The following is a 21,067-nucleotide window of genomic DNA, read 5'->3' as shown; positions in this document are numbered from 1 at the left end:
GAAAGTCATGCATTTAAAATCTTGTCCATGTAAAAGTATTATGAGCTAAATGTTCTTTCAATAATTCTGCTTCTGCATCACATGTTTTGTTGGTGAAAGCTTCATCTGCAAAGTACTAACTTCAGCTCTCAAATCAATTTGGTTGAGTAAAAAGTACAATATTCCCTTTTGAAATGCAGTGAAGGAGACTTATAAACTGGCACAAAATAAAAATATTCTTCTTCAGAAGTTGAGTAGAAGCAGAATAATCTGTGCATGGGTGGTTTGTGTACTTTATGATATGGTGATATTCTGTATTTATCTAAAATATCTCAAATGTTTTCCTTGACAGGCAGACTACAACATGTCAGGACTCGTCCAGATGTCACTTCAACAGTTCATATGAATGATTGCAAATTATTTATTCTAAATAACATAAAAAAAACATTGAGAACTATTACAATCAAAGGCATTATAAAAAAAGAGGAAGGCATAAAGAATTACATTGTCTTTCCAAGTATTCATTATTGCACAAAATCCACACAATGTTCAAAAGATTCATATTTTCAGAAGAGTTTACTCCACTTATCTGAAAATCCTGGTATGACAGCAGTGAATGCAGTATATTTTCATTTGAAGTTAAGTAGTGATTGTATTCATTTAGCCCACATATATCACACATTTGCCCTTTTCATACAGTTATAACAGCAGCAATGAGTTAATGTAGCCAGTCATTTCAGCCTTTACTTTTGCACATGAAATCTACTGTGTGTGATTTGTAGTGGTTGGTGACTGCATTGCATTAAGTTGTAAGACCAGCTACAACATTGGAATACAATGTTCAAAAGGTTTACTGCAGGATCTATAATGGAGTGTCATTCTGTTGTTTTATTTATTGCTTTCCTGAGGTGAAGACGGCAGTAACTTTCCACCCCTCCATCCAGGAATAGTTTCTGTTGTTCAAAGAGAATAATTAACTTGGTTGAAGCTGCCAGGGCTATCTAATCATGTCTTATTGTGAAAAACAACCTTCTAATTATCACAACAATTGTAAATATTGCTATGTCGTTTTGTTAGTTATGGTCCTTGAATAGTCCAGTGCAAAAATACAGCAAGTAGCTCTTTAAAACACGGTGCCCTTCATCTCCACTGCAGCCATCATCCTCTGTTTGTTTCTCTTGGCTCTGCAGGAGAGGAGGAGCCAGGTGACAGCCCAGCCAATGAGAAGACCTGTCACGGCCAGCACAGCAGCGAGCCACACCGGCACATCATCTGTGCAATCTCGTCTGAGAGGCAGTGCGGTGCTCTGAGTTGTGGGTGCTGGGGTGGTGGAGCTGACCAAGCTGTTCACCTTGGTGAAGATGTAAGGATGCTCCTGCAACGCACAAGAGGGAAGGTCTTCGCTTCAATCAACACCCACTTTTATGAACCATTATTGCAATTATGCACCAACTGTATGGATAAATAGGTCAGCAGTAGCATGTGAGAAGTGCTTGTGTGGCAGCTTCCTTACCTCAGTGGGGCACTTGATGTTATTTCTGGAATTTGTGAAGTTGTTGTATGTCTGTTTTTTACCCACTGGCTCCAACTACAGATACAACACAGTACATATTTGCTCAGACTCAATTGCAGAGACTTATTTAGAAAGATTTATCCATGGAATTACTGAATGGGCCTAGCTGGCCCAGGGGCCACAAGTGTTAGGGAACCCCCTGGTCTCCACCTACACAATGTTACTCAAAGTGACACGTACCAACTGGGAAAAGATGACCACAAAGACACATAAATGACTACAAAGAGACACAAAAAGACTACAAAGAGACCAAAACAACTACAAAGAGATGCTAAATAGTTGCAAAGAGACAAAGGAGATGCACGGCGACTATGAAAAGGTGCAAAACAACTACAAAAAGACTTTACTTAACAACGACAATGAGACACAACATGACCACAAAGAGACACAAAACAACCACAAAAAGAGGGTAAACAACCATGAAGTCGAGAGAGGTGACGGGGTCCATTGTCTCATAATCCACCCATGGACTAATCCACAACCCCTTCCCCTTTCAAACAGTTAGCCATTACCTGCCGCCTTGTCGGACTCACCATGTTATTCCAGAGAGCTGCAGCCATGTCTGCGTGTCCTCGTTCACTGAAGTGGAAGCAGTCCTCAGAGAAGTAGGTGGTGTCGGGTCTGCCGTCCTGGAGAAGAAATGACACAACATCAAAGGCTTATTATTGTATTATTAACATATACCTTACTAAACTAAGGTATATGTTAGTATATGTTGAGTACAGTGGAGGTTCAGGGGTACGCGGAAGACTTACAGCATTCAAAGGAATGATGGAGTTACTAAAAAACGGCTGCACGACCACAGCAAAGTCCTCTCTCTCGTCATAACGGCTTCCATGCACCAATTTCTCCGTCCTAATCTGAAAGAAAGACCACAAAAGTTCAATTACCTTGTTAGAAAAATCCATCTGCTTCTTCTCGCTCATTAAACAATCTGGAATCTATGAAAAAGCAAATATTCTGAAGATAAGATGCGTCCTACAACACTGAAGAAATGTTCACATCACATTGACTTCCAAACTAGTCGTGATGTTTGTAGGTACATGTCAAAAACTCAAGATTTCAGGTGAGCTCAAAGAAACGACCCCCCCTTTCAGCAGAGGAATGTGAAAACAGCCACTGAGTGTCAATGTCTGCGCACACATCATTGTGCACAGTCTAGGAGGAATAACAATACGCAAAACCCATTTTTGAGTGGACAGGGGACTTTAACTAGATGCTGGCCACACAGTTCCAGTCTGTTAACCTGCAGTTCTCGATTGATCCGTTTGATTTCTGCCAGCTCTGGGGAATCCTCTCCTGGTAACAAGAAGCATGGGCAGACAAACCTGAGGGGGTGAAAATAAAGAGTTGATCTTGGATAGTAAAATCAAATCATCACTGTATACATAGTGCTACTTTTTGAATATGGCACATGATATGATGTGGCATTGAGTCAGGGATAAGGCATCCTTTAATAAACACCAAATTATAATGTATTTCTTTGCTGGATTGGCTAGCTATTATATCAATATTAAGAGAAGTGCTGTTTGTTCAAAGGACCAATCTGCTTTGGACTCAGAGGTCTAAATCCGTGGCATGTGTGGGTCGATCTGGCGTACTTTTGTAACACATTGCACCCGAGACTATCCTTTTGGATCCTGCGAAGGCCTTCAATTTCTAGGATCTCCAAGATGTTGACAATTGTTTTGGGAACCTACAGCCAGAAGACAAGAAAATGTAAACCGATTTTATCTGGGAGGTGAAACTGTGCATATTTGTTGTCCATTACAGTATTTGTTGTATAATCAACAGTCATTATTATTTTACCTCTTTGTAAAGTATATCCAAGGTTGTCATCATATGATGGCTGTAGTTCTGAGGTGACAAAGAGGCCTGTAGTTTTGAGAACAAAAGAATAATACAATTACACCCAAAGCCCTAGGCTTTTTATTAATCAATAGTGAACACGATTAATCCAATGCCTTTTTTTGTCAATAACAACTCTTCTCTGTTGTGGCCACAGACGAGCAGAATAATTAAGGCACAATTCAGTGGAAACTGGCCGAGTTTGGAGCTAAAAAGTGCACATCAAGTAAAAGAGCCGACGCCATGCAACATGCGACACTAAGCTGTCGCTGCCACAGTCTCATGGCTCATCCTAAATTGATGCTGTGCTTTGATATTCTGCTTCAAAGCACAAACATTAAAAGAGAGACTGCACTGTCAGTGGTGTGCGAGGGGAGTAATGGAGAGAGAGAGAAAGAAAGAGAGGAAGAAGAAGGAGTGCGAGGAGAGACAGGAGGAAGAGGGTTTGGGTTGACCTCTGTGTTGTTGATGCCTCTTGGAGAACAAGGCCTGTCACTGTGCCTCGTGTGCTTGTTTCATGCAGACAGAGGCCGAGATAGAGGAAGGGGGTGTGACAGAATGTGCTCATTGAAAAGAAACCATGTCTGCTCTCATCTTACTCTGACACAATAAAACAATTAGGGGAGGGCTGCTCACAAGGCTTGATTATTCTGCTTCAGTGCTCGGTCCCATTTGGACAGAGATATCATGAGACGGCTCGACACAGGGCATCACACAACACTATGGGATGTTCGGCCACTGTGCCATGGCAAGAGATTCTTTTAACCTGGGTGAGGGCTTTGAAAATGTCCTTCATCCGTTTGGATGGTCGTGCCTTTCCAGCTTTGTGACGACTTGTTGAAGCAACTCACCCGATCATTGCAGTACTGGCACAGGTCATTGCCTCCAATAAAGAGGGTCACCAGCTTCCAGTCGTTCTCAAAATCCACCGTCTATTTTTGTTGAAACAATGGAGAAAGGATCAGAGAGACAGAGAGAGACAACAAATATTACTTTTTTTTGCACATCAAAATGTGTGGTCACAAAACGACATGAGTGCATGGTTTAGTATAAAACCACTTATTAAACTCACAGTGTCCTTCTTCATGGTATCTATTAGGCGTCGGACCTGCCCTGGAATTTCTCTGTATGATATTTTTCAAAGTGGACAAAATGCTTAAAACATACCACGAGTCAACCATTCCCACCTAACAGATCAAAGAAATGTGTGAACTTACGCTATTTTAGCTCCTGATACAGCCATGTTGAAGCCAGTCTGCCATTTCCCTTGTCCCTTTGACGCCCCTTTGATTTTAGGATTGAACTTTTTAAGGATATCTGATGTAAAAAAAAGTAGAATTACTACACAAAAGACGAAGAGGTTTTGTTACGGTTCAAATCTTCCATCTAGTGGTGCAACTACGCATTACACAGCAAGAGAGCTAAAGATAAGGCTCAGGACTTACTGGGTAACGTTGTGACAGTCTCAAGAGTTTGGTCTCCTCCAATGCTTTTGGATGAAAAGAAAAACAATGAATAAAATGATCACAATGCAACGTACATATGTGTGTTTTTTATATAGTTTGTGGGCAGTATCTCACCTCCATGACACCCCTCTGTACTCAATTCTTAGCTGCAGGAAATTCTTTGCCTTTGCACCAAAGCCGGCCTGCAAGCACAAAAAGATGGTCATCATTTTCTTTGTTTTTCTCTCTGACCCATTCCATTAATAATGCTCTCTAAACTACAAATGATACCACATATGACAACCTGGAGTTTGCAGAAATTGTGTGTGGAAAATGATGTCTGAGAAAATAAAATGCTAAACCAGCTACGGCTAAAAAGTTTGATATATAAGATTGATATAACATTCTTATTACTTGCACAAACTAATCCATTCCATCTCCGTCTATAATTATTGCATCATTTGCGCCACCACTTGGGGAGTAATGCATTTCAAAATATTATGTCATATTATTATATTCAAAAGAATACAAAGACAGAAGGCAAAGAGGCAGAGATAAATAAGTATATCAAGTCAAACCTGTGATGTTGTTTTGGAGAAAATAATACATGCATGGGCCTTGGGTTAACACAATCCTTGGTCACATGTTGTGTACAAACATACCGTTATAGAGTCTCCCACAGCAGCCACCACTTTGACGTCTGCTGGTCGTAACCTGTGAGCTAAAGATATCCAAAATGAGCTCATTTGACATCTGACCTCTGTTTGCCTTTAGGTAATAGTGACACCTTGAAATGCTGACCTGAAGTGGGCACAGAGTTGGATGGAGCTGTGTTGACGCAGGAAAAGTCACTGCCCCAATTCTAAACAACATGTTTTAGGGATTTATAGTTTTGGCATTATGCATACATAATAATGACATTTTTTTGTTGTGCTGAGTATGAAACCATGACCTACTGTAGTAGGAGCAGGAGTGGGGGGAGAGCCTGGAAATGTGTAGTTACTGTTAACAGCAGTCCTAAAAAATGGGTTGGCCTAATAAAGAAATAATCAAAAACATGTCAGAACACAAACATGATAAAACAGCATTATGTACTAGTTTTGATTCATTGTTGGACTCAGTCACCTTAGAGGGACACTTCAGATCAATGCCAGCTGAGAAGTCGTGTGTGAAAGTTTTGTTTCCCACTGGCTCTAACTAGAGATTGTGAGAGTCAGGGATTTATTTGGTATCAATACAACAGAAATAAACATCATGTGCCGAAAATAAAATAGTGGGAAGTGTCTAATAATAAAGCAAATGCTACCATGTTGTTCCAAAGAGCCATAGCCATGAGAGTGTGAGCTCTCTGGCTCAGGTGGAAACAGTCGGGTGAAAAGTAAGAGCGATCAGGCCGGCCATCCTTTTAAAAAGAAAGGATAGTGAGAGGGAAGAAACTTTAAAAAAAATACTAAAATGAATGAATACAAACTTTATAAGGAATATGTAATGTTTCAGGTGAGTTACCTCTAACCTGGGAAGGATAACCTCCCTGAGAAAAGGCTGCAGCACCACAGTGAAGTTGTCGTGTGTGTCATACCGCCCAGAGTCAATGAGCTCTCTCATAGCATGCTGGACGGAAACAGAGATACAAGACCAATGAAGAAAAGTTTGGCCTTTGAGTGACATATTTTCACAATGAATAATAATAAGCAAAACTTGATATGTAGCTCTACATTCAAACAATAACATAAACAAACTCATACAAAAAAAGACTTTCAAACAATAAAATGAGAGATAATAATGCCATACATATTAAAAAAATCTAAGGGAAATTAATTATAATGATGATAAAAATATGGACAAAAAATGTTATATTTGTATATTCTTAGTTGTGTACCTGATAAGCTTTATTGAGGTCATTGACATTCTGGAGTTCAGAGGATCCCTTTTTAGGCTTCAGTATGCAGGGGCAAATTAAACTGAAACATAAACATCAACACTTTTAAAGAATCACTTAGTCAGTTTGTTTTTGTCGAACACGACCAAATAAAAAAATCACTGACCTCACAAACCAGGTGGGACAGCCCAGAGTGTTATCATTGTGCAGATCACGCAGTGGTACAATGTTTAACACCTCTATCAGATTGACAATGGCACGAGGCACCTGGATCACACGGAACATAAAGAGTTTGAAGACTGTCTGTCGTTGGGATTATGACTTTGAAAGTGCTAACATACAGTGAAGTTGTATGTTTGTGTGATGAAGGCGAAAACATACTTCACTATGGAGGATGTCCAGAGCTTGGCGGATACGACCCATCACATTCCTGGGGGAGAAAATAATCTGTGGAAGTACACAAGACCCAAAGCATGAAAAGATTTGCTGGTTTTCTTTGTCGATTATGATGGTTGATGGAACAATTTGAATATGTCTTACATTTTATTGACAAAACAAATGATCATAATTGTCATTTGCAGACATATAACACATTGCTTATGAATGTTTGGATTATCCGGGCTTTCCATATGTCAACAGATCCTAAGTATATGTTTATGTAAGAGTTCAACAGTCACATGGGAACAAAGCAAAGCATAATGCCAAAGAAAGAACAACATACGAAATTCTTGCAAAAAGCTGAAGTTGTGCTTACGCTGTCTGTGCAGACGTCACAGAGGTCATTGCCACCAATAAACATGGTGATCACTTTCCAGTCATTGTGGAAGTCAAGTCGCTGTAAAATTAATTGAGGGAAATTGTAATATAAAACCGAGACAAAGGTTACATGAGGGCATGTGTTTTACTGTAGTTTAGTCTAACCCTAACCCTAACTCTAACCCACGGCCTTACCGAATCATTTTTCATTTTGTCCACTAGGACACGCGCTTGTTGCACCATGTCACTGAAAATAGAAAGGTTTGATGGTATAATTCTTGTTCTTGTATTCCATAACTTCTGCTAAGGTTTTATGTATCAAGATTTAAAGGGTGAATAAGAGTAAAATATAAATAACACTAATATTGTGACTGACCCGCTCTTGGCTCCGGCCACAGCCTGATTGAGGAAGGCTTCAGGAGAGTCCTCGCCACTTACTCCCTCTGAGAAGCCAGTCAGGAAGGGGTTAAACTCCCTGAGGATGTCTGCAGACCACACACACAGAGACGATTAGAAAAAGTACACATACACATAATACACATAATTGCGCACATTCTTGTAAGAAACATGAAGATGTAGAATCTTAATATTGGAGATAGCAGAGGCTATAATGATGGTGATAAAACACCATCATTATAAACGTTATCATGCACAGTGCTACAATTGCAATGATGGACATAAACCTTTAGCATGCATTTTTATGTAACTTAATTTTAGGGAAGGCTTTTGCAATTTGAAAGAATACATAAAAAGGAAATAAACATACTTGGCAGAGTGGTCACAGTGGTGATGTTTTCATCACCACCAATGCTGAAAATTGAAGAGACATATTGTTTCAAATGCAGCTCACAGAATAACCACATTGGTTATTGAAGTATTTTCCCACTCTAAATTAGAACAAAGGTGTGCTTTAGCTTGTCCTACCTCCATGACAGTCCTCTGTACTGATTCATCACTAACAGAAGGTTGTCGGTCTTAGCGCCCACACCATTGCCCGCCTGCAGAAAAACAGCAGATGTGAGATCGTAAGAACAGAGTCGAACCAGAGGAACGTTTTTATTGATCCAGATCCTGCAGCGAAGTACCTTTTTCTAAATTAGAGTTCAATTCTGAGCCTTATAATCTACTTTAATAAACTCACAGTGGTTCATCCCTTGGTTGTTGTGTTTGCATGTCAACCCACAAATATATGTATATACTGTATATCTGGTCTTAATCTTTATTCATGCCAATTGGGATGAATATGTTTTTAGATATATATTTAGACCGTAGCAAAAGTAGGAGAAGGGAAACACTCACTGTCAGAGAGTCGCCTAGTGCTGCCACCACCTTGACATCTCCAGGTCGGAGTTCATGAACTACACAGAGAATAAAGGGTTTGTATTGAACTTCATTTCCCAAAACACAGAAGCAGAATAAGAGCAAGAAAACAAGTTCTACCTGAAGTGGGTGTGGTGGGAGACGGACTGCGGTCTGTGCACGGTATCTCAGTACCCATAACCTGAAAAACATTCAGTAAACTTGAATAAGTTGAACTGTTTGTGCTGCCATTGCACACTTTAGTTCAGAAAGTGACCGGACAGACTCACAGGATCTGTTAGTGTAGAAGCGTTGCTGTAACCTCGGCCTTCCCTTTCAGTGGGGGAATTGTTCTTTGTACGCAGGAACGGTCGTTCCTGGGATGAGAGTGTAAAAGAAGTTCAAACCATAGTATCACGACCTTGAGTACTTGTTGAGTACTGAAACATTTCTCTGTGGCGTGGCTCACCTGGGTAGGGCAAGGGAAAGTGATGACACTTGTGTACATGACCTCAGCCTCAGCTGTCGATGGCTGAAGCTGGAGGAGGAAAAGTTATGATCGGTTAAGATCTTCGGTTCAAGTGGGGGCCGTTCTGTGCAGCCAATGACCATGCAGTGTCAAACGGTACCATGGTTACACAATTATTGTATCTGCATCTAGATAGGTAGATGTAGAATGGGCAAAGCTGTAGAGAGTCATCATGGAGAACAATCTCATCAAGTTAATCTTTACATCTCCTATCTAATCTCAGATATAAAAGTTCACTTTAATCACTGTTCCGTCTTACTTTGGCTTTGAGAGATTATAACTCATAGCTGTCTGCAAATTTTTTTTAATCAATTTCGTTTTTTTAAGGATTATTTTGTGAGCATTTTTGCCTTTTATTATAGTACAGGCATTATAGTATAGACAGTAAAGGGTGAGGAGCGGGACCGGGACAATATTAATGTTTGAACAACATATAGATCAAAAAGGTTTTCCGCGGCTGTTTCGTCAGACAGGGCCGAATGTTACAGTAGTAGTAAGCTACTGTATATATACATTAGTAATGTATATATGCAGTAGCCTACCCTGTAATTAATATGAAGAACTTTGATTAATAAGAACTTACCATGCTTGTCCATAGCTGGACAGCTAATTGGTTGAGGTCAGACCATGTGCTCTCCTACAAAGAAACACACGATGTACAGTATGCTGGTTACACATTAGCCATTTCAGTTTTTTTTCATGCATTGTTACTGGAAGGAATAATTTACAGTTGTTACATTATTGTTAGTAATTTTCTTTATTTACAGAATCTGAGATGGGTTGAAGGATAACTGGCTCAGACTGCAACACAGCGGTGAAGTCCGCCCTCTCACTGTGCCACTTTGGATTGTCCAAGACATGACTTAGAGAGTCCTGGAAACAGGACACATGGATATGTGTCAAGCAAATAGCCAAATATATGACTCACATTTGCCCTTTATTTACATGTATTTTACCTGCAGTGTTTTCAGAAGAGTTGCTTTACGTAATCGCTGGTTTATGCTTTCATCTCTCATACACTGACACCTGCTAGACAATAAAACGCCAGCACATCACTGCCACATGCATTTTACAACAAACAGGATCACGACTCGTGTTTTTCAGAAAGGTAATGTTTAATCAGACACCTGAATATTTCTTCAATCAGTTACAATATACATGTAACAGACATAACCATCACACATAGAACGCTAGCTTAGGTCACTTGATACCTCCAACCCCAAGAACAAACCTCCTCAAATGTAGTTATTTTTCAATGCAATTACTGCTGGGAATTTACTACCTCCTCATATATCTCATACGGGTAATAATCTGTCATTTAAAAAACTATTAAAGGCGCACCTCAGGCCATTAATCACTTGACATTAACTACATAACATTTTCCATCACTTTTGTAATCATCTGATCCTTTTTTGTATAAATTACTGATGTACTGCACAATATACATTCTAGTCCTCGACTGCACTAGGTATCTACTACTATTTGTATTTAATTATTTTAATTATTCTTACTATTATTTGTACTGTTTTTAACTGTTTGTTTCATGTCATGTTTTGCATGTTCTGTATGTATTACATGTTGTCCTTTCTGTGGACTCCAGGAAGATTAGCGGCCACTAAGGCCATCAGCTAATGGGGATCCAGTTAATAAACCAAAAAAAACAAAAAAAAGAGAACATATAGTTTATATGTATAATTTTATATATAATACCTCAAAATTCAAAACACTCACTTGTCCTGCTGATGATTTGAGCTCCAGACCACGACGTGAACCAAAGTGTGATGCAACTGTAAACATACACCCGGCAAATTAGATTTTTTTTTATTTTCACTGTTCATGGCAAAAGGGTATTCCACAAAAAGTACAATACCCTTTCCTGCAGCAACTGCAGAGCTGCTTCCACTTCCTGCACAACAGCGTTAGCATCTGCAGCAAGCTGAAGAACAAAGAAACCGTTACACACTCTTAACGTCCTTTACTAACTCGAACATTTGCTACATCAAACAGGACTTGGTTGTATTTAGGCGTCTTACATGTGGTGAACAGGCACACATGGAATCTGCCTGGGCAAACAGCAGCACGAGCTTCCAGTCTGTCACCTGCACGAGTCAGATTCAAGTCACAGCTTTCATGACTTACATTTAAAAAGACTCGACTTGGACTTGAACACCAATGACGAGACTTCACTCGGCAGTAGGAAAATTTAATTTGCTTTTTAAAAACTCTGCGGTGGTCAACAGCAAATGAATTGCAGTATGCAGACAGAGATGCAAATGGCATTATATTTGGTGAGGAGTGCATTATGACTGGTTGAGGACTCAAAACTCAAAGTTTAGGACTTGGGAATCGACTTGGGACTTAACTCTGACTTTAATGCAAAGGCTTACGACTTACTTGTGACTTGCAAAGCAATAACTTGGTCCCACCTTATGAAGTAGAGGTTGTACAATCTTAACTATTTTTTGAATTGTTATGAGAGGGTTAATGTGTACCTGATTGGAAAGGGAGATAAACAGTTCCTCAGCTTCCTCCAACAAGCTTCTGCAACACACACACACACACACACACACACACACACACACACACACACACACACACACATATAACACACTAGCAGTAATATCCTAATACAGCTTGTATCTGTGTGTGTGTGTGTGTGTGTGTGTGTGTGTGTGTGTGTGTGTGTGTGTGTGCGTGTGTGTGTGTGTTTGTGTGCGTGTGTGTGTGTGTTACCTAGGCTGCACTGAGATCGGATCCACATGTTGAGTGATCACTTCAGGGTTAAACATGGACAGCAACTCTACTCAACACACACAGACATAATTAGACTTCATCTACTGTAGGCACCATACCTGACATTATGTGATGACTGCTGTTGTGAAAAAAGACGCTGGTGAAAGCGTCCACTCATGTTGCAAATTTTGCTTACTTTTATGGGAAATGAAGGTCAACCACCTGTGTTTATGGCCCCCTGTCTTATCTTCTAAAGATAAACTAATCTAAATCATACGTTTTTTGTTCTACGAGCTTCTCTCCAAAGTGTGCGTTGTGTTTGACATTTTGAATGGTCCTGACTGTGACCTTGAACTGAACCAGGTGTGAGAATATGATAAAGGGACATTTTAATTTAAGATACAGAAGGTGCTGATACTGAAATGTGAGATGTAATAGAAAGGACTGTCTTTCATCGATGAATTATGTTCAAAACCAAACACCAAACAAAAGGTATATTTGATGATGAAACGCCTCTTCATTTCTATAGAAACACTTACCAGCGACTCTACTGACGACTCTGGATGCTTCCTCCCTAATGAAAGAGAGGGTTGAGAAATGTTTTTAAATATTCACTTCCTCTTTAAGGCAGCTCATTTGTGTATTTCTCAAGTAATTACTGAAGTATATATGCGTTATATTTGTGGCTGTCTACCTGTGTGAGATGGGAGTTCCCAAGACATAAACAGCTGAGATGTCAACAGGTCTGAGAGCATGAACTGATGAAGAGGAAGCAAGAAGTCAGAAATGGCATGGTGCAACACCAGATAACATTCATGCATTCAAGTCAGATTAATCATGTGATATTGATGATAATTGCTGAGTGCAGTACCTGAAGAGGATGGGGATAAGGGGGCAGGTATTGGTGAGCAGAGTATGGGCATGTAGCTTTCTGTCTGTAGCACAGAAGAACAATTCCTCATTGATACAGTATCAGAACAGCATATAGCATGTTATTAATACATATACAAATACCTTCTCTCTTGGTAGTTCATTTGTTCCGACATCAATGTTGACTGCATCTATGTGACATTAGAAACAAAAAATAACATAATATATTTTGGGAACATTTAAATCTTAAACATTCAGATTTGAAAAAAGGTATCAAGTCAACTGTTAAGAATAAAAGGTAAAAAGTAAATTGTGTCCATTCTCAATTTTTCCATTTAAAACCCTTTTCCCCTAAAATACAGCCACTTATTTGAACTTGAAGTAAAGTAGAGGCTCTTTTTAGTTGGCAGGACCATTTCTATTATGATGTTTGTTAGATTTTTTTCATTTCACTTTATTTCACTTTACATCCTAAACACATTGTGCACAGTGGATATGTAACTGAAATAAATACTGTAAATGTCTCTTGAACTCAGCCACAAATCATCCGAAACAAAAAACAACAATATATCTGAATTCACATAATCCTAGAGAAATCTCACACTGTGTTATACATAAGTATACTGTGCAATCTTTCAATTAAATAATGAATAATAAATAATTCAGTACAAACTTTGCCAAAGCGATGAATGTGAAGATAAGCTGATGTCCTGTACTCTACCTGTAAACTGAGTGCAGGCTCCAACAAGGGAGGCCAGAATGAGGAGTGCAGATCCAGTCATGGTGAGCAGAGCGACTGAGAGTTGTCCACACAACGGTTCCCCTCAGCTTCAGAGAGAGAATGACGAAACTCTCCCTCACTGGCAGAGTGCACTGTACCTGTAAAGGGTGTGGCGAAAAGAGATCACAAGAGGGCTTCTATTATCAGTTTATCTGGATAACAATCAAGACAAATTACAAATCATACCGCCACCTCACCATCATTCGTTCGTCAATGTGTATCTTTGTCAACACACTTTTTCCTGTAAATTTAAAGGACATCCGCATGTTGCGCAACAGTGAACCTGTGTCTTGCCCAAGGACACATCCACATGGACTAGCGAAGCCGGGGATATTTACATCATAAGTTTAATGGATGAAAAAGACTTAAAACACAACCGTTTGTGAACCACACTACTATCATATTTTTGTTTCTGAATTTTGACTATTAATTATTAATATCCAAATCAAATTATCATCAAATACCATTTGAATTGACAGGCACCTCTAAAGTCATATTTAATGGGATGTTACTTCTGTAAGCGTGCTATTTTCAGTTTGTCGATTATATTGTTAGGTGAAAACTGTTGTTGTAGTTTTCTCCTGTTATTTTAGACAATTGTTTTCGGCCCACAAAAAAACATCTTCATAGCGGTAAGACACGTCATCAGGAGACACAATTTGAAGCTGCTCCATTTGAAGGAACAAGCAGTTTGTGGACACAGTGATAGTAACCACAGTAATTTTCCAGGGAGATGAATATATATTTGTGGTTCATAACAAAACTCATTTGGGTGTAAAAAATTCAAACAATCATAAATGTTCTGCCTCTTAATCTCTAACATGGTTATGTAGTTTATGGAGAGAACATTATTAATATTGGCAGAACTATGTACATCTTAAGGATAACATGCTGGTGCTGCAATTGTCCCAATATATGGTTGAATAAGTAACCTACATGTTAACAACCAGCAATTTAGTGAAACTAAAAGGCTCAGTTTTGGAGATGTGATTGAATAGGATTAGATTGCAAAATACTTTATGAGTATCTAAAGATTGGCGTTGCTGATACCCTGACCCTTGGAGTCAAGGGAGATTAAAACCACAAGTTATCTTGATGCTGTGGAGTTGTTTGATTTCAATCGAGCAGCATGATGTTGCATCCAAATACATGTACGCATCGAAATGTTCGGGGTGCTTATATACTTTAAAAGGGACTTGACAGTCGGTTTAGTTTTCCTTTTATTTGTAATTTGTCTGTATCTTTTTCAACCAAAGTCTTCTCTTCCAGGATCCAGCTCATTGGAGATGTCAGCTGACGTTTTACCTAGTAAGAAAAGCACAGGTGTTACATTAACGACCAGTGTCTATAAGTACACGTTGCTTGTCATACTTAGTGTACGTCATTAGAATGTCAAATGCATAACTTTCAGGTGTAAAGCGCTGTGGTATTGCTACTTTTATTCAAACAAAAAAAAATAGTATAATGTATTATAACCCCCCCCCCCCCCCCCCCCCCCCCCACGCGGGCCGCTGCGGCGCAGCCCGCTACGTCATCACCGGATGTTGATACTGGCCCGCAGCATAGCGCAGACAGGAACAGCTGAAAAAGAACAACAAAGCAGCCGCGACGACGACGGCAAAAACAATACATGTGCGTCTAAAATATACATAACACATCGGTGGCATCATCGCTGGTGGAGACATTTCGTGCCACTACAACAAAATAAAAAAAAAGGTAAGAAGACGTCATTTGGAGCGAAGCGTGAAATCTACGTTTTTGTTGTTGTTCGCCGTCGTTGTCGCTTTTAGCTCGACGGCTAATAGCTTCTTTCGACTTGATATATCAGCTCGAGACCGCTCAGCCAACACGTTCACCCCCTCGGGGGGAAAGCAGTTAGTCTAAAGTACTTCTCTTTTGAACAGAGTCCGTTTCATTCTTCCTCTCAGTGGCTTTTGTCTTCCGCTGTAGTCAAAGCTCAGCTGCCATCTACAGTCAACAATCCTCATGACACGACAGTCAGGATATTAAAGTACTTGATGCAACAAAGAGCAACCACGACAAGAGGGTGTCAAGAAAGCCTCACAATATAGTTCAGTCGATACTCATTTTAGCTCACTGTTTTCCTTTTTAGACAGTTCATTATAACATTTTAAAGATGGGTAAAACATCATATATGTGAAACACAGAAAATGGATATTGTTTGGTTGAGTGATGCAGACATAATCTGCTTATAAAAGTTATTTTATATTGTGATGATAGCATTATTTCAATCACTTTCTAACTTAAGAAAGTAAAATAATCACCTCAAAGCAGGCGAGCTGGACCTTACATTCTTTCAGTGTTTGACCTCTCATTCAAAAGGCGTCTACATTTTTGACTGGTTGGTTGCTTCGGGCGTTTAACTTCTGTAGTGTTGTTTGGGGCCAACGGTCATCACACATTGATTTAGTAGAATCTGGTCAATGAAATGACCTTCTTCACACTCCGCTGGCATTCACAGTTGAAAGGCTGTGTAGGCACGTGGTGGCACATTACAAGATGTAGTCCATTTGTGGGTTTATATAACTCAGGGGCACTCTATTTATTCTCCCAAAACACAAGTAAAAGCCTCACGACATTGTTAGGAAATAAGCAAGAGAAATACAAAAGAGGGGAGAGTAAAGAGAGCGTGAGAGTGACACGTATAGGCGAAACTAAACCAAAACCACTTGGTCCTTATTTAATTGTGGTTACGTAAACTAAGTGCAGTTACCTCTAGTTATTTCTAGACATACCATGACCCGGATGACTGAGAATCTTCACAGACTTAAAAATCCAATGTGACCATAAAACAGTCACAAACCGCTCATTGATTTACAACGTAGCCCACAATGGCCTCACAAACGTGATGGAAAAACCTCCCACAGTTCACCTTTGTATAGTGCCTAAAGGTGTACAGTCACGTTGGCAACCTCAAGGGGCTCCATTGTAAAGTGTTACTGTCTATACACTGTTTATAATCTAGTGCTATTTTATTTTAACTTTCCAACAATAAAAAGTTTGCTGTTTTTTCTGTCTTGTTTTAGCCTTAGGCCAGTCACTCCCAGAGATTTGACGATGGGACGCATCTTCTTGGACCACATTGGTGGAACTCGCCTCTTCTCCTGTGCCAACTGTGACACCATCCTGACCAACAGGTCTGAGCTTATCTCCACTCGCTTCACAGGAGCCACAGGCAGAGCTTTCCTTTTCAACAAGGTACAGCGACAATAGTGACACATACCTATGATGTTTACTCCTAAATACAACGGGGGTACACCGATTCAGTATCTAGTTCTACATTTGTGCACTTGTGTCTCAACTCCACAGGTGGTGAACCTCCAGTATAGCGAGGTGCAGGACAGAGTGATGCTTACCGGCAGACACATGGTGAGGGACGTCAGCTGCAAGAACTGCAACAGCAAGCTGGGTTGGATCTATGAGTTTGCTACAGAGGACAGTCAGCGCTACAAGGAGGGACGTGTCATCCTGGAGAGGGCGCTGGTTAGGGAGAGCGAGGGCTTTGAGGAGCACGTCCCCTCAGACAACTCATGAGCCCCTAACCTTGGATTAACTTGTGTGAGAAAGCTCACTCCCATGTCCTCCTATCCCTCTCCTTTATCCCCTTGCGCTGCACACCACCACCTGCAGACTTAGTGGTCAGCGAAGTTTTGGCGTCACCCCTTCCCGTTCTCTAGCCTATGACCTTTGACCTCTGCTGATTAGAAGTTTGGTTTGCTGGCTCCCCTCCTGCTGAATAGGCTTCCCCAAAGTACTTTCTTATTTATGTGTCACCGGGCTCCACCCCGAAAACAGCTGGGGACACAGATAGGGAGCTGTAACTACACTTGTGGAAGTGTTCATGCACGCTCACACAGAATCTTCACCACCTCACATGGCATGCTCCACACTTTTTCATATGGTAACTAAAGACGTGGTCAGTCACAAAACAAAAACATCACATGGTTGTTTTGTTTATTTAGACAACTGGAGGCAGTAGAGCTGGGTGTGTTTATCCAGCCAGCCCACTCTGCACAGCAATGATAAATGAACTGATGGAGGTGTCACTCTACATATTGCTTACGTGGGGCTTGTGCTTCTTTGTTGTGACGTTTGTGTTAGTCTCTCGTGAGCACTGGATGCAATTAGGACCATGATAGTTGTTATTTCTATATCAGTTACCTTTTATTAGTCAGTTGTGTAATAATTGTCTGAATGTCCAAATGATACCATAAGGACCGCAGAGGATGATGTCATATTTAAGTCAATATTTAAGTATTGAGGTGTTTGACCATGACAGGAACTTTATTTGGACCTGGCTCACATGATGTGCATTTATTTGGATGGCCGTTACATTTTTAAAATGTACAGAAAGGAGCGTTAAGTGTCCCGTCAATAGTGTGGAGTTGATTTCCTGAACAGCACAAAGTCGTACAATCCATCCTACAATTGAATTCAGTCGTCCCACTCTTTATCTGTTACCGTGGATTCCGTGTCTGCGCGGTGAGCCGTGTGAAGGGAGACGTGTCACTTTGGTGACCTATGAAGAGCATGTACCTTCCAGCCATGTGTCTTCAGTGTGGCGGAGGAGGAACGGGTCTTGAGACGTGATGGAAACATTCTTTGGCTGCCTGCCACTTTAAGGGCATGATTATGAGAGGATGGGTCATGCAAGCGTTTGAAAGTGGTGAGTTCTGGGAGACGAGTTTATGGACAGTCTGTGGGGGATAAAAACAACAGACATTCTCTTTCTTGTTAATACATTACAATGTTGGAAACAACACACTGAAAATATGTTTAATTCAAGCCTTAGTTTGACTGCGCTCCATATCTTTCAACATGTTTTATTGTTGAACTACTTTCGGGACGGTGACCCATCCTCCGTCTTTTATAGTCCTAGGCTTTGGGCACATTCTGTCATAAGATGACTTGTTTCTTACAACACAAAGCCAAGCAAACTTTAATGGAGTTCTAGGCTTTAAAGTGGAGTCTTTGTCCTTTGACTATGCCAGAGCCTCCATTTTATATCATCGTGTCCTGTGGAGATTTCAATCAAAATGTCAAATTGTAACAAAAAAACAACAACATCTCATTGTCCCTGACATTTTAGGTTATTTTTTGGAGTGGGTTGTATTGTGCCATTTCAGAGTGTGCATGCCTGCAGGCGTTACCAGAATGGTCCAGTCATGACTCGCTGTCCTTTCTGCAAAACAAAGAGAGAACACACTGACAGTATCCATATCCCCAAGTCCATGCAGTGTCAAGTCAATGGCCGGGGGCAGAATTATGTCATCATCATTTTGTTGTTCACTTTTACCATTTTATTGATAGGGCATTGTTTTTATTTGCTTTACTCCATATGATTATTATTTTATTGACTGATACATTTATCTTATTGTATATTTTCTGTATTGGAGGATTGAGAAAATAAGGTTTCTTCTTGAATGGCTATAGCAAGGTTTTCTCTGATGTGATTTCTAAATAAACATGTAGTCTTGCTGGGTTACTTTTCTTTTTCTTATTTGTGCTTGATTTGTAGCTTAGAACACATTTATTTTTGTCAGCAAGTGCAATAGAGTTATATAATAATCTGTGTTTGTGAATACAGTCTTTCTGTAGACGAGGACGGATGTTAGAACGCGTGGCTAATAATGACACATTACATTCATATGCTCTCCTCCTTTTCACTTATTTGCAAAGATGTTTGTATTTTAGATTTAAAAATGTGGCTTTAACCTAGTGCTCAAGAGAAATGTGAAAATAAGAATTCAGTGTTTGACATTGACATGTTCAATCACATCCATAAAGACATCTGCTGACCTCTAGGTGGCAGCAGGATGCTGAGAGACAGGATTATCTCTGAAGACATTTTCCCTGATGCATGATGCATGACTAGTCCCTCACCTGCCTCTGACGTTACCCTGGCTATCAGGTTCTGTAGAGCTTCACTGCAGTCTGGAAATCTATGTTGGCTATATGACTCAATGTAGAGGACAAATGAACTCCAAATATGGAACGAAAAAGGCAATATTTATGACAAAAATAGACTTCATCTAAACTGTGAATTCAATTGTATTCCCACCTATTCAGTACTCACTATGAATCACCCACGATGAAGAGGTTTGACTGCATTGGGTTTATAAATAGGCAGTGACTGTTCTCTCCTAATCCATCCACTAATATTGCAGCGCTGCCGTAGAGTTATTTATAGCTCCGGTCCTGTTGGAAGGCTTCTTCCTTAGTGTGTCTGTCACAGTGGTGGCACAGGTCTGTTTTTTCTGTCGTCACTCAGAGCGCCATACACTGAGCATGCTCACACAAATATTAATTTAGGCTGTTGGAACACAAAAAAATCATTTTTTTTATTTCATCCCCGGCAGTTGTTAGTTGTCCTGTCTAAAGCATTCAGAGACATTTAAATGGCCAGAGACGAAAAGGAGGCTCCACTTCCACAGAGCTCACTGTCCTGCTATATAATTCATCGTAGTCTTTGACTTTGTCCCCGTGTAACCTCGGGATTACCTGCTGTCTTTATTGAAAAAGCCACCGAGCCAGATAAGATAATTACACTGCCTTGTTGATCCTATTAGTCTGCATGCAATTTGGCCCACATTTAGATGTGACAGTCTTTATGTGTGTTCACAGAGAGGGAGCTATTTTTCCTCCACAGACACTTCCACAGCGCTCTTGGGCAGGACGGTGAGTTTCCCCGAAGGTTTCCTCGCCACCCATTCAGCTATTCCGTGACTAAGACAATCAGTCTTTCAGGTCCAAATCTAATAACAGGAAAATCCAAAGACACACTCGTGAAGTGATGCTCTCATGTGTCTAATATCATCCATCTTCCGTACACCCACTGTCAAACCTATCGGAGCAAATTTGAAGTTATATGCAGATGCGGAGGACGATTTGGAGTTGGGAGACCAAAAAAAAAAAAAAAGCACCGGGAGCATAATTGCATCCTTAATTGGCCCATAATTCATCATCCTCGGACAGCCGTTTTAGTTCACCCTCGCCTTTTGTCTTCTATGGGATGTCAGCATCACGTCCCATCTATCCCCACAGGAGAGCAGAGACACACACACACACACACAGTCAGCAGGAGAAAATAGCACGCTTTCCATTGACATCACTCTACATCCCGTTGCTAGGAGACAGGGGAGTCAACATTGGTTTCTATGGCGACTGCAGTTCACCTTCAGAACGCCTGACCTTTTTGGTTGTCTACAGTAGACCAGGATGTGTGTGTGTGTGTGTGTGTGCAAACTGCGGCCCGAGTGTTGTGTAACATGAGCATTCAAGGTCTTGTTGACTCATTCACTGCAGTGTAGTGATTGTTATAGTACATTCTAGATTAAAGGGCTGCCAAGACAAT

At 40.3% G+C, this 21,067-nt stretch overlaps 2 protein-coding genes across 2 annotated transcripts; one reads left to right on the top strand and one right to left on the bottom strand.

The window, feature by feature from the left end:
- Positions 1-481: 481 nt before the first annotated feature.
- plb1 (phospholipase B1) lies at positions 482-14,171 on the bottom strand. Its single transcript, XM_034563307.1, has 43 exons — positions 13,633-14,171; positions 13,056-13,102; positions 12,913-12,976; positions 12,736-12,799; positions 12,581-12,615; positions 12,042-12,108; positions 11,801-11,849; positions 11,342-11,407; positions 11,179-11,244; positions 11,040-11,095; positions 10,265-10,334; positions 10,074-10,181; positions 9,892-9,945; positions 9,249-9,317; positions 9,070-9,156; positions 8,921-8,981; positions 8,780-8,838; positions 8,405-8,478; positions 8,247-8,290; positions 7,857-7,965; positions 7,676-7,727; positions 7,479-7,559; positions 7,106-7,171; positions 6,891-6,991; positions 6,725-6,806; positions 6,352-6,456; positions 6,152-6,247; positions 5,971-6,042; positions 5,802-5,879; positions 5,647-5,707; positions 5,508-5,566; positions 4,981-5,048; positions 4,846-4,889; positions 4,618-4,717; positions 4,473-4,524; positions 4,252-4,332; positions 3,362-3,427; positions 3,154-3,248; positions 2,799-2,880; positions 2,308-2,412; positions 2,086-2,181; positions 1,493-1,567; positions 482-1,354 (listed from the first exon to the last, which is right to left on the bottom strand). The coding sequence occupies exons 1-43, from the start codon at positions 13,691-13,693 to the stop codon at positions 1,103-1,105; spliced, it is 3,279 nt and encodes a 1,092-aa protein (XP_034419198.1). The 5' UTR covers positions 13,694-14,171; the 3' UTR covers positions 482-1,102.
- Positions 14,172-15,228: 1,057 nt separating this feature from the next.
- On the top strand, positions 15,229-19,199 carry LOC117725350 (protein yippee-like 5). Its single transcript, XM_034525464.1, has 3 exons — positions 15,229-15,408; positions 16,740-16,911; positions 17,023-19,199. The coding sequence occupies exons 2-3, from the start codon at positions 16,771-16,773 to the stop codon at positions 17,245-17,247; spliced, it is 366 nt and encodes a 121-aa protein (XP_034381355.1). The 5' UTR covers positions 15,229-15,408; positions 16,740-16,770; the 3' UTR covers positions 17,248-19,199.
- The last annotated feature ends 1,868 nt before the right edge of the window (positions 19,200-21,067 follow it).

This window comes from Cyclopterus lumpus, chromosome 22 (assembly GCF_009769545.1).
Source record: "Cyclopterus lumpus isolate fCycLum1 chromosome 22, fCycLum1.pri, whole genome shotgun sequence".
Lineage (NCBI taxonomy): Eukaryota > Metazoa > Chordata > Actinopteri > Perciformes > Cyclopteridae > Cyclopterus > Cyclopterus lumpus.
This window is presented reverse-complemented; position numbering and strand designations above follow the sequence as displayed.